Consider the following 12,923-nt stretch of genomic DNA (forward strand, 5'->3'; position numbering starts at 1 on the left):
TACTCCAATCTCATTTTCTCCATTTCAATGTTTTCTCTCATTTTCATTTCCATCTCAAACTTTGCCAGTTGAATCTGAGCATCATCTGAAACAGTAACAGAAGTTTCAGACTCCTCTGTAAGCTTCATGTGACTAGCTAACAAGTCAATTATCTCTGCCTTCTTTAAACCTGGGGCTAGAGATACACCCAAATGATCACAAACTGTTATCAAATCATCTTTCTTCAGTGACTTCAAATGATCATATGACAATTCTGTCATTGCAAGAAATTCTTCAACATCAAATGTAGCCATAGTGAATATACACAAATACAAGCACGTAATAACACAGTACAGTATATTCTAGAACTTTCCAAAATGTTTCCAATTCAAATTGGCATTTGTTTCAAATTGACTTTCGTCTCAAATTGGTTTTCGTTTCCAGGAAAAACTGTTTTTAATTTCAAATTGGCTTGTACAAATTTGGTTTTCGTTTCAAAATTGCCTTGGCTTGTACAAATTTGGTTTCCGTTTCCCGGACAAGCCCCCAAAATTATTTGTTACGATACTGCAACAAATAACAGAAGATTTTTAAATATAAAGTTTGAATTTTCCTTTTTTTATTACAGGAAATAATTATACATAAAATAAAACAAATAATGATCTTACATAAATCTCTTGAAGTGTCCGATGTAAAATCCCGAAGTGATGATGCTATATCCAAGTAATAGTCCAAATGATAAAATCCCAGTTGACTGGCGAAAATTCACAATGATGGCGATAATGAAACTGATGTTGAAGTCCGATGAATAATAAGAGTCACTGCAACGAGTTGAAATGTCCGTGAAGACGATGTTGATGATGATTAACAGTCAATTTCAGTAATCCATGGGTTGAAGCGTGTTCATTGAACAGGTTGATGATGTTGATGATCTCGATGAGAACTGATAATTTCTCAAAATAACTGCAAACAGTTCATTGATGCATAAACTGCTCTGATCTGATCTGGTGAAGTGATCTCATATGATGTGATGTGATCTCCTGCTCTCATATGATGTGATGGTGTGATCAAGTGATCTAATATGATGTGATGATGTGATGATGTCCTTAAAGAAACTGCAGCTATATATACTAAGTTTCAACTAATCTAGAAGCTTCTAAAAAATGTCACCACCATAGAAGGTTCTAACACCTTCTTCCAAAAGAACATTCTCCTATAATGGAGCAGTCAAAAATCCAGAAGACTCTTGAATGACCTCATTGAAATCAACAGTGTCAATAACATAGCTAAGCCTATTGTTCCTAATCTCTATTCAGAAATAACAATACAACTCCTTGGCCTTTAAATAGGCAAGGCCTGCATAATAAAAAGACATTCCTGAATGTTCTTTACAATTCTTGGCCATCCTTAAAGGGAAATAACTAATAGATGAATGTAATTGCTTTTAGAATTCTTTTACAATTATTCTTATATATAACACATGTATGAGCAAGAACAAGTGGCAATGAGCAAATGCGAAGAAGGATGGGCAAGATAGTGATAAAATCCTTATATCATGGGAGCGCATCATGAAGCACTTTGTCAGTGATTTTCACTGAACTATTTTGTTCTCAGCCAATAAGATGCAAGGATTTCAGTAGCTTCTAACACAAGTCAGTGAATTTCACTATTTCTATCATGTAATGCTCCCATGGCACTACTTATATCATTTACATCAATCCATCTAGTCTGTAACTATTTACCTTTGGTCCAATTGAGAGTGACTGAATCAAAGCTTATTTCAACAACTTGAAGATTAGATGGAGCTTCAGGCGGACCTATCCAGAGAAAAGAATCAAATAATAGTATCAGATGAACAGATTTACAAGTTATATAGTTAACTACAAAACTATTTTTACAAATTAATCAGTTTACCTAGTCAACTGATTAAAACTAGGTTCGTATTTATATAGACTAAGTGGATATTACACAAAGTAGTAAAAAAATAACTGGAATAGACCAAGTTGTTAATTAGATGAACTGGTTTAATACAAATTGGGATTACATCATGTGGGATGTGACCAAATAACACAGTGGATACAGATCAAGTGGCACTTAACTGTTCTTTAATATTGGTAAGGTTTATTTTCATGCCATAACAGGGGCCCGTTGCACAAAGAGTTGCCATCAAACGCAACTCAAAAAACCTTGTGCAACTTGATTTTCAGCCAATGAAGCACCTGTATTCAGGATTTGCGCTTGATATTTTGACATGCGTTTAAACGCAACTCTTTCTGCAACAGGCCCCTCAACAAGAGCCAAAGCACCTTGTAACATGAAGCTCAGCAACTGATCATGAGGGCAATTTCTAAGGCAATCAACACAATTGATAGCTCATATTTATGTCACAGGGACCTACTTGTCTTCTCCAGTTGTATTTCAAAGCGAGCCTCTCCCAGGTCATTATAAGCCTTGCAGACATACGTCCCATAATCATCAATCTCATCGATCTGACTGATGATCAACCGACTCTCGTAGCGATTAGCATACGTCAAATCTTGTCTGATGTCCAGCGTGTAGTGGTCACTGGTCAAGTTGACCTCTGCCGACCCCTTGAACCAGTTGAACTGGACGAGAGGAGAGCCTTCAGCCCTGCAGCGGAGGAGGGCAGTCTGGCCGGTACTCTTGGCTACCTTGTTTGGCATGGAGTGGTCTACTTCAGGAGGGTCTGAGGAAACAATAAAAAGAAGAGATGAATAAAATCAGTATACATGAATGGCTCATAAAGTTAATTACCACCCTAAATATACATGATGACTACATCAGACTCTTTTATTGCAATCATTAATTAAACCATTATTATCACTTACATTCTAGGAAAGTTGATAAATCAATATCAACTCATGAAATCAAATATCAATTCATGAAAAAGATAACTCATTGAAATATTCACAATAAATTTTTATTCTCATTTCATCGTAGAAACAAAATAGGAGACGTTTTGCACAATGCAGAATGCCACAATTCTTTTTAATCATTATTTGTTTGACATCACCTGAGCCTTGCTCATTTTTTCAGCAAATACTCACTTCTTCAGAAATTGTTAGGCACACTTTTTATTCATACTAACACTTGGGTGATAAATTTCTGTTGGAAATTCATTTCATGATCAGTGCAAAAAATTGGGAATTCATGGTTATATAAGTAAACCTATAAAAACGCCATCCATCAAGTTTTATAACTCACACTGAATGATAACTTGTATATTCTTAGTATCAGCCGGTGGGATGCCATTATCAGCGTGGCAGAGGTACATCCCGCTGACTGCCTTGGTGACGTTATCCACCCTCATGATGCCACGCCCATCCACGTAATCATGGGCGTAACCCGTCAGGTCAAACCCTGGTCTGGTCCAGGTGATGTACCCGGCTGGTTTGGGGTTGGCGTCCGCTTCACAGGCCAGCTCTCCAGGGGTGTTGAGAGTGATGGTGATAGCCTCTCCAGTGGTTACCTTAGCAGAATCTGGTGTGGACAAAGATAATATGAAAATAAAACATATAATAAACTAAAGAGTGTGATATAATACAGATATTGCCTACCTAGAGTTTGAATATAACATTTCCTCTCCCCGACGGAGTTATATTTTTCCCAAGGGAATATATTTTGCCCGAAGCGCGCAGCGCTGAGGGAAAATATTATCCCGAGGGAAAAATATAGCTTCGGAGGGGAGTTGAAATGTTATTTATTAAAACGATAGACCAGGCAATATCTGTTATATTATATAGTATATGTGGATTCGCCATCAGAAATTGCATTCATCATCTGGCTCAAACCCGAAATTCTTGCTACAGCTCTGATCCATCTACGTCATAATAGTTTTTTTTAAATACATTTAGCGCGTTCTTCATGCAATCAACGCGTTAACACTAGCGCGTACATCAACTACCTTGTTGCGCAACTTGTATGCAGCGAGTGACGTCACCTTAGTGGATATAACGCCGCAATTGAAAATACTACGCGGTATATTCTAAGCCTGAGTCATATCGATTATTTTGAAAACCGGTGTTCGACAGCTCTAATTCGATCGAACATCGATGCATCGAATATTGAAGGCGGGGAAAATTTAGTCTTTTGTTTTTGCGTCGATGCGATGCGCTTTGCATATGCACTATGCACTGACGGTATGCGCTGGCGTTGGCCGGGTGAGCGTTGCACAAGCAGATGACAGAGCAAAGTTCGTTTGTATTTTCCATGATCACAAAACACACAAAAATGGCCGGGGACCAAAGCAGAATTCTTCCCAAAATATCTTCAACAATGATATTTGCAGATGACAACATATAAGTTTAAAATGAAACAATAATAAAGACATGAATCACGCAGAGTCGATCCGAATGATTTTCGGTCAACTAGCATTCGCAGTCCATTCACCAGCCCCGTCCGCAGCTCCGTACACTCACTCTCCCGAAACGACAGGCGTGCTTGACGTCAGCGCCAGCAAACAATTGCAATCAACGGAGAGCGCTGTAACTTGCCTGAGATTGTGTAGTTGGATCCAAAATGAGCTCCAAATAAATTTATGGGAATAAATACGTAATTTTCTCTGGATGGTCATTTGAATTGCTATTCAATGCTGATATAACGATTGTGAGGAAAGATTGTGGAATATGAGTTATGACGATGTTCGAGAATTAATCCTGATAATGACAATCCAGTTTTTTAGACGCAATTGAACATGCGATCAAAATAAATACGAATGTTTCGAATCGAGCCCTAAATTCATCTAAATTATTACGATTTAACAAGATTTTATGGTCATACTAAGAATATTGACGATGTCAGCAAAGTATGTTATGTTCATATGGAAGAAATAATACTGGGATTATTTCTATTGTTCCATCTCTGGACGTCTCCTCCAAGCTCCGAGAAAATAAGCACAATGCGCATGCGTGTTTGATGACGTATGACATATTTTCCCATTCATGAAATCAGAGCCCAAAGTTGGGCACAAACTAGCTTCAAATTGATGGGAAAAAATATCAAACGCAATTTTCTCTGTTTTGTCATGTAAAATGATATTATATGGTGATATTACGAACTTGAACAGAGTTTTTGCATGTAGACAATGTTCGAGAATCAACCCTGACGTGATTATTATTTTTTTTAGACAAGTGCACTAGCTCGACTCAAGAAGTCAAGTCGATCGTCATGAGATGTCCGCCATTGAAAATTGAAACGAAATACAAACGTTTCACATCAAGCTCTAAATTCATATTAATGATTATCATATGCAAATTATTGTTAAATATTACGATTAAATAATGTTCTATGGTCATGATTTTAATATTGTTCATGAAAGCAAGATTTATTTTACGTTGATCGCGTCAATTTCCGGCCATTTTCTGGTTTGATTAAAGAACAGTACTGCGCATGCACGATCGATGGCCATGACTTCCATTCATGAATTCATCGTGCATAAATTATCTCGGCACGAGCAGACGAGTAAGACTCGAACTATGATCGAAATAAACTTCAAATTAATGGTGAATAGCATCATAATTACTCATTCGGTTTCATTTTGGGGGAAATAGAAATCAAGTAAGTAGTAGTAAAGTTAGACATTACTGATATTTTGATGATTGATTGTGTAAACCAAACGAATCGGCCGGTCGACGTATTTTTTTTTTTTTTTTCGATGCACCGATTTTGCAAAATCTGCACCGGTGTTCGATGACATCGATCGAACACCGATTTTAAAATCGATTCGACTCAGGCCCTGAGATGACGTCAAAACCTAGAATATAACAAATGCGATCCTCGCTGCTATGGTCACGTGATGGCGTATTGACCTATCACTGATTCGAATCTACATAGCCTATGTAATATAATGACATACAATAATAAATGATGATAGAATAAAATGATTTACAAGTTGACATAATGATATGATAATTACATTATATAATGACGTCATAATAGATTGCTCAAATTATACATTATGATATAGGCCTAATGAGATCAACAAGAGAAATTCTCTTAACAATGCAAGTGGTAAAAAATAGCCCTCACCAGACAGACCTTCATTAACTCTTAAAACATTCAAATAAAAATATGTGACATTTGACCTTATTGTTATGTGTGTTAGGGTGTGTGTGTGTGTGAGCATAAGAGCTGTGGACAAAGACCATAATCAAAAATAATAATGTGTTTGTATAGTGCACCTTGCTAGGTGCTCAAGGCGCTCCTATACTACCCTGGCTAAGCTGGTCTACAGATTCCGGTGCACACAGCTTTTTGAGGAATCACTTCCTGCCAGTAACCATTTACCTCACCTGGGCTGAGTGCAGCTCAACGTGGGTAAATTTCTTGCTGAAGGAAACACCCCATGGCTTGGAATCGAACCCACGTCCTTCAGATCTAAAGACAAGTCTTAACCACTTGACCACGATGCCCCCAAAAATCAATTTATGCTACATGATGCATCTCATCATGTATATGTTTATCTCTGTACTTGTTTTGATATGTTCTGCACCACCATACGTAAAACAGCATGCAACATATTAATACTACTATACGAATAAGCTACATTTAGAGTATTAATTTATTTCAACTTACAAAGCACATCTAGGGTGGCTGTTATATTGGTTGCTCCCTCCGAATTACTCGCTACGCACATGTACGTCCCTGCCTCCTCTCGCGACACATTGTGAATAAGCAACGATCCTTCCTCATTAAGCGTATACCGTTCCGTCTCAGCGACGTTAATCTCGGCGTCGTCCTTGTTCCACGTGAAAGTGACATCGGGAGGGTTGGCCTCGGCAGAACAGTTGAGAGCCAAGTCACCGGGCACTTCATGGCTGCTCATAGATATTCCACTAGGGGTGGTTATCTTGGGTTTGACTAGAAAATGAAATGAGATAGAGACCAAAATAGAGTTAAACCTGCTTTAGTTTAATAACCACCTGTAGAAATAAACAAACGGGTCTACAAATAATGAAAGTTTTATCATTATCATTATTATTGCCATCATCACCATCATTGTCATCATCATCGTAGTCATCATCACCATATTAATCATAATCATCAACACCATCATCATCACCACCATCATCACTATCATCATATACACCACCATCATCACCATCATCATCATATGCACCATCATCATCACCATTATCATCATCACCATCCCCAACATCATCACTATCATCATCCTCAACATCCCCATCATCATTATGTAATATGGATCACAAGTGTCATGGAAAGTCATTCCATTTTCTATTGAAGCAAATTTCTGCAAGACTACTTACATTTGATATCAAGTGTGACACCATCGTTGACGCTCTCAACAACAAGATCGCTCATTGCACGGCAAAGGTAAACGCCCCCATTGTTGGCCGAGGTGACAGATTCAAGATGAAGACGACTGCGGGTCCTTTTGCCTCCATTTTCTGCATCTAATACCTCAGTACTTATGTTGTTAGTATCTACAATGTAAAGAGAAATTGAAATAAAAATTACTGATGATTATGATGTGTATAATGGTAAGAAAATAATCACTGTTATTGATTCGACTTCGAGGCAAGCTGGATGTAGGCATCTTTCCAAAGCGAAAATGAAGGAAGAAAAGCAAGTACACCCAGCTTGCCGAGGAAATGACCCTCCTTCCCCATATATCCTGGTCTGTATTAGCCCTATTAAATTAGGGTTAATATATAAAAAGTATTTTCATAGATTTTAACAAGAAATTCAATTCTTGATATCAAAAAAAATATTTCAATGTCATAAATCATTTTTTGTTGTCAACTAATGGCAATAATCTGCATGTCCCCACTTTCTGGGTTTTTTTGTGAAATCAAAATTAAATCACATTTCCTTACATGTATGTATATGTCTCACTTGTAGCAAAATGAGTTGCACCAAAATTCACAACACAGTTATATTCACTGAGGCTACATTAAAACCTGGAAAATTACAACAGTGATCCTAGCAGCTATGATCATGTGATGGCGTGTTGACCTATCACAAACTCCTCTCTACATGACCGATGTAGATCTCTGGATCTGGATGTGTACACTGCTGGACCAATTGGTATGAATGCAGTGGGTGAGAGAGGGCACGGTGATTTCCAGTCGTATCGTAGCGAGCTCTTTTCGATCTTCGACTTGAACACATCTAGTAATGTGATGTTCACTGTGTAATATGTAAGACGTATTATTATTTAAGTAAGCAGGACCCTGATGACTTACTTTCTATTGGAACACCATCTCTCCACCATGAGATCTCAGACTCTGGGTTGCTGCTTGCCGTCTCACAGGTCACCGTGACACTATCACCCTCCTTGGCTTCAGGTGGGTCTACACTCACAGTAACGGAACTGGGTGGGACTAAAGTAAAAACAAGGTGATAACTGGTATATACCTCACAGTAACAGAACTGGGTGGGACTAAAGTAAAATCAAGGTGATAACTGGAATATCCCTCACAGTAACAGAACTTGGTGGGACAAAATGGGGAGGTCAGAGGTTAAGATTAGTAGCTTGGCTAATAGCCGGCCAGACTCTATTTTGTGGATGACAAACCTAGCTTGCATCTGTACGAACTGTGAAGGGGGTAACCCTTTTTCAGTCCCAGGAGCTCATGGCTATAGCCCCTGGTTATATTAGGTCTAGGTTGACTGCCCATTCCATTCTACTTCTTACTCACTTGGTAAATATGGGTTATTTACTATCATATTATGATGGTTACATCAGGCCCAAAAGATCAAACAAAAATATTTAAGAAAAGCGATAACTGGTAAAGGCCTCTATTTGATAATTGGCAATTATTCTTGTATAACTTTTATACTTGATGGCTATGAACATTGAACTTCTATTCGCCTATCCAAGAATCAGCAATTATTTTAGTCTAGGCCATTAAACATCCCTATTGCCTTATTGGCAATGTGATTAATTAATACATGAAACATGTGCATCCCTATTCAAATATTCTAGTTGGCATCATCAAACTTAAGTTTTGAGTTATCATTCATTTTTATTACTACAACCAATGCGTTTTGGAGAGGTTCAAACTATGTGGGAGGTTTAGAAAGAAAAGTATGTCAAATTCAGGAGTGAAAGAGTTAAAATAATTTATGTAGTCCTGAAGAAATATATGTCCCTGAATTAGGTAAAGCTAAAGTGCAAAAGTGTGCTTGATTTCAAACTTACAGAGGACATTGAGGGTAACACTGGCCTGTAGGGGAACAGGCGTGGCCTCGTTGGAAGCATTACAGGAATACACCGCCCCGTTGTCCGTCTCATCCAAGATTATCCTCAGCGTACTGGTGGAAAGAATGCTTTGAGTTCCGGTCTCCGCCTCCTGGACCTCCCCGTTCTTATACCAGACAAGAGTGGCAAGAGGGTTGCCGCCCATCGCGAAGCACACCAGCCGGAGGAGGTTCTCGGCTTTGACTTCCGTGCCAACCTCATAGCCGGTAATTCCAGGATTTTCTGGGGGATCTTCGGAGGAAAAAAAAATAGGATATCTTATTTATCTAGAGTATTATGCTGTACATGTTAGCTTCATCAGAGGACTTGCATACACTATTCAACAGGAAGGACCCGATTCATGAGGCTATAGTTACACACATCACAAGATTTCACCCTTCCTAGCGGATTCTTTCAAGTTGAGACATAATTTCTTAAAATCATTACGTCATATGCAAATTTTCCATGCTTTCATCTTCAAATCAACTTTCTTGCAACACCCAATTATGATTGCTATTGGGGCTTGGGATTGGTTTGAAATTTAATGCAAGGTATTTGTAATGCTTCAACACCATGGCCTAGCGTCCTTTGGCAAGGCGTTAATCCACACTTTGCCACTCTCCACCCAGGTGCTAAATGGGTACCCTGTAGGATGCGAAAGCCTATGTAGTATGCCTAGCAATTGAGTCTTGGAACTCTTGTTGGAATGCTCCCCAGGGAGTGGAGAAGGTGCATACATTGTATGCGGGCATGCAAGGATCCGATGACCGGGGTAATAATATATCTGTAAAGCGCTAAGATGTGTTAAGCGCTATATAAATACGGAATATTACTAATATAACAGTCCTAAACAATGGAAAATACCTACACATCACGTTGACAGTCACTGTATCAGAAGTAGTTTCATAGAGCTCTTGATTAGTCGCCTGACACATGTAATCTACACTGTCCGTATCGGCCGTCATCGTGATCGTCAGTTCCTGCGAGGTGACGAAGCCTCCGTTGGGAGCTTCGACCACCACGTCATCGTGGGTGTGGACCTGACGTCCGCCGGTGAACCAGGAGATGGAAGACGCCGGGTTGCTGTTGGCTGGGCAACAAGGGATGGAAGTTTGGGAATGATTACCAAATAAAAATGTGTTGTAAAGAAGGAAACAATTATTGAGGTAGTAAATTTTCCACATATACTGGCCCATATTCTGAACTCGGGTTTAAATTAAACCCTAGTTTAAAATGGTGGTTTAACTATGGATAGCCAATGGGGCACAAATCCCTAACAGTACACATCCGATTTATTATCTCATTTGACACTAAAAATGTCTGGAAATGATATTGGAAGTATTTTGAAATACGTTTCTTCATAATGAAAGCAAAAGGAAACAAAATAGTACACATAAGAAATATGCAATATAAACAGAATTTTTGGCTCCCCATAATTTTAGCAGGGTTAGACTGTGGTCTCAGTTAAACCGAAATTCAGAATACGGGCCTATAAATACAATTTAATAAATGGTTCACTGACATATTATGAAAAATTATGGCTGAAACATTCAGGCCAACCATCTATATGAAGTCCCATCCAAGCTTCATATCTGTTAGCAGTACGTTAAGTGTGACCTTAGATTATGTGTAAAACCAGCAATGTACATCATTTTTAAAGGCAGTATGTATTATAGTGTAACATGTTCAACCATGTTTTTCTTTTCCTTATTTGGGGGACTATGCCATGCCTTTCAATTTTTTTAACTTCCATATTAGTCTCCATTTTCATTCATTATATTAAATCTCGACTGTTTCATGTTACTTTGTGTGTTTCAGGTTACTTTGTATATTTTATGATTTTATGATTGAAAATTGAATTGAACTTGAATATATAATATTTTGTGGTATGATTAGCTTGTTTCTATTTGTACAGACATTCTGTCTTTATATAAAGGTCATCAAAAACCTTACGACCTTACAATTTTAGAACATTGCATTTTGCTCAATATTAGATCAAATTTTATTATGTTTCATTCTAAAATCAAGTCGCAGATCGATCATGTTTGCGGTGACCTTTTTACACATACCTGATGTGCATTTGAGTGTGAGCGTGGCATCCGACTGAACCATTTTCTCATGACCTGTGATATTCACATATGCTGGGGCAACTGCAAAAATACAATACATCAAGAGATATAATACATTATGCATACTATATTATATAATATAAAGGAACATGGGAGGGGGTGAGGAGTTAAAAGAGCTAAAAAAAGTCTTACCTCACCTTGGTCAATAATATACAAATAATGAATGTTTGTGAGTGCAAAGGACAGAATACTTCATGGGGTGAGAGATGAAATGATCCATGCAACGAGGCATAGCTGAGTTGAATGGATCATTATTTCATCTTTCACTAAATGAAGTATTCTGTCCAGTACACAAATGAAAAAAATCTATACTTTTCATTTGACATTAATGAATTTGGATGCAAAAGTGCATGCAGTGGGTGTGCTGTCTGGTGATTGTCACGCTGCTAACAGAGAGTGTTTATGTGTAGCGCCGGTGGTCAGGCAAGCAAGCAATGGACGAAATCATATGGATCCCAAATTGCACGATGAATGGATCCAATACTGCACAATGATGACGTCATTGTAAATGGGCTATATAATCGATATCCAAACAAACAATAAACCAACAAGGATATATCTAGGTGTCAATATAAGTTTCTTATAAAGCAATAAATATTTCACTCTAACTTCACATCTACTACTGATATCAAGCTGTTGCGCAATCAATTTGGTAATGGGTTCAAGAGGCTAATTTGGACCTATACTTGAATTTCATTGTATGTACATGTAGCACTACTGTAACTGCTGCTTCCTTTTGCATCATCCACATCACCATCGCCACCATCATCACCTACAACACAAGCAACACATTTATACATGATGGCATTACTGTAAATGCGATCAGGTCTACCATCAACACCAATACCAATTCCACTATCTACACCATATTCCATACCATTTCCATAATCAATACCATCAGCGGCAGACCGTGACCCGGGTCACGGTCCGCCACTGAATACCATTGCCAATACCACTATCAATACCATAATCAATACCATTGTCAACACCATTATCAATACCATTATCAACACCACTATCAATACCAATATCAAAACCGTTAACAATACCATTATCAACACCATATTCCACACCATATCCATTATCTATACCATAATCAATACCATTGTCAAAACCATTATCAATACCATTGTCAAAACCATTATCAATACCATTGTCAACACCATTATCAATACCATTATCAAAAACCATTATCAATACCATTATCATACACAATAGATAGCATGCTTACAGTTGACACTAAGTTGTATCTGAGTACTCATAGGCTCGGCCAGAACCACACTGGTAGCCACACATTTGTAGATGGCGTTATTATCACTGTAGTCAACATCAAGAGGCAGAGAATTGAAGGCACTGACTCCATCCGTCATGAAGGAGTAATCCATCCTTTCATCATTCTTATACCAGTATACCTTTGAGAGGCAGAACAAAGGAAGCAAAGTACTTGTAATGGAGAGCATTCAATAGACTTGCATGATGTAGCTTAGTCTTAAAAAACATAGGACTTTTGAAAGAAATGATCTGAAAATCATTTATGAAGTTTGCTATTAACACAGCTTGGGGAATGGGGAGTAACAATTAATTGTTAT

The 12,923-nt window shown here is 38.0% G+C and overlaps 1 protein-coding gene across 1 annotated transcript in view; it reads right to left on the reverse strand.

Moving 5' to 3' along the window:
• LOC121420398 (nephrin-like) overlaps positions 1 to 12,923 on the reverse strand; it is a 42,813-nt gene that overhangs the window by 10,716 nt on the left and 19,174 nt on the right. The window contains exons 8-17 of the mRNA XM_041615011.1: positions 12,566 to 12,746; positions 11,275 to 11,355; positions 10,074 to 10,295; positions 9,167 to 9,457; positions 8,208 to 8,345; positions 7,269 to 7,445; positions 6,574 to 6,858; positions 3,205 to 3,480; positions 2,378 to 2,686; positions 1,722 to 1,796 (exon numbers count right to left, since the gene is read on the reverse strand). Of these exons, the coding sequence (XP_041470945.1) occupies positions 1,722 to 1,796; positions 2,378 to 2,686; positions 3,205 to 3,480; positions 6,574 to 6,858; positions 7,269 to 7,445; positions 8,208 to 8,345; positions 9,167 to 9,457; positions 10,074 to 10,295; positions 11,275 to 11,355; positions 12,566 to 12,746 (2,035 nt within the window). The remainder of the gene's footprint in view (positions 1 to 1,721; positions 1,797 to 2,377; positions 2,687 to 3,204; positions 3,481 to 6,573; positions 6,859 to 7,268; positions 7,446 to 8,207; positions 8,346 to 9,166; positions 9,458 to 10,073; positions 10,296 to 11,274; positions 11,356 to 12,565; positions 12,747 to 12,923) is intronic.

This window comes from Lytechinus variegatus, chromosome 8 (genome assembly GCF_018143015.1).
Source record: "Lytechinus variegatus isolate NC3 chromosome 8, Lvar_3.0, whole genome shotgun sequence".
In the NCBI taxonomy this organism is placed as follows: Eukaryota; Metazoa; Echinodermata; class Echinoidea; order Temnopleuroida; family Toxopneustidae; genus Lytechinus; species Lytechinus variegatus.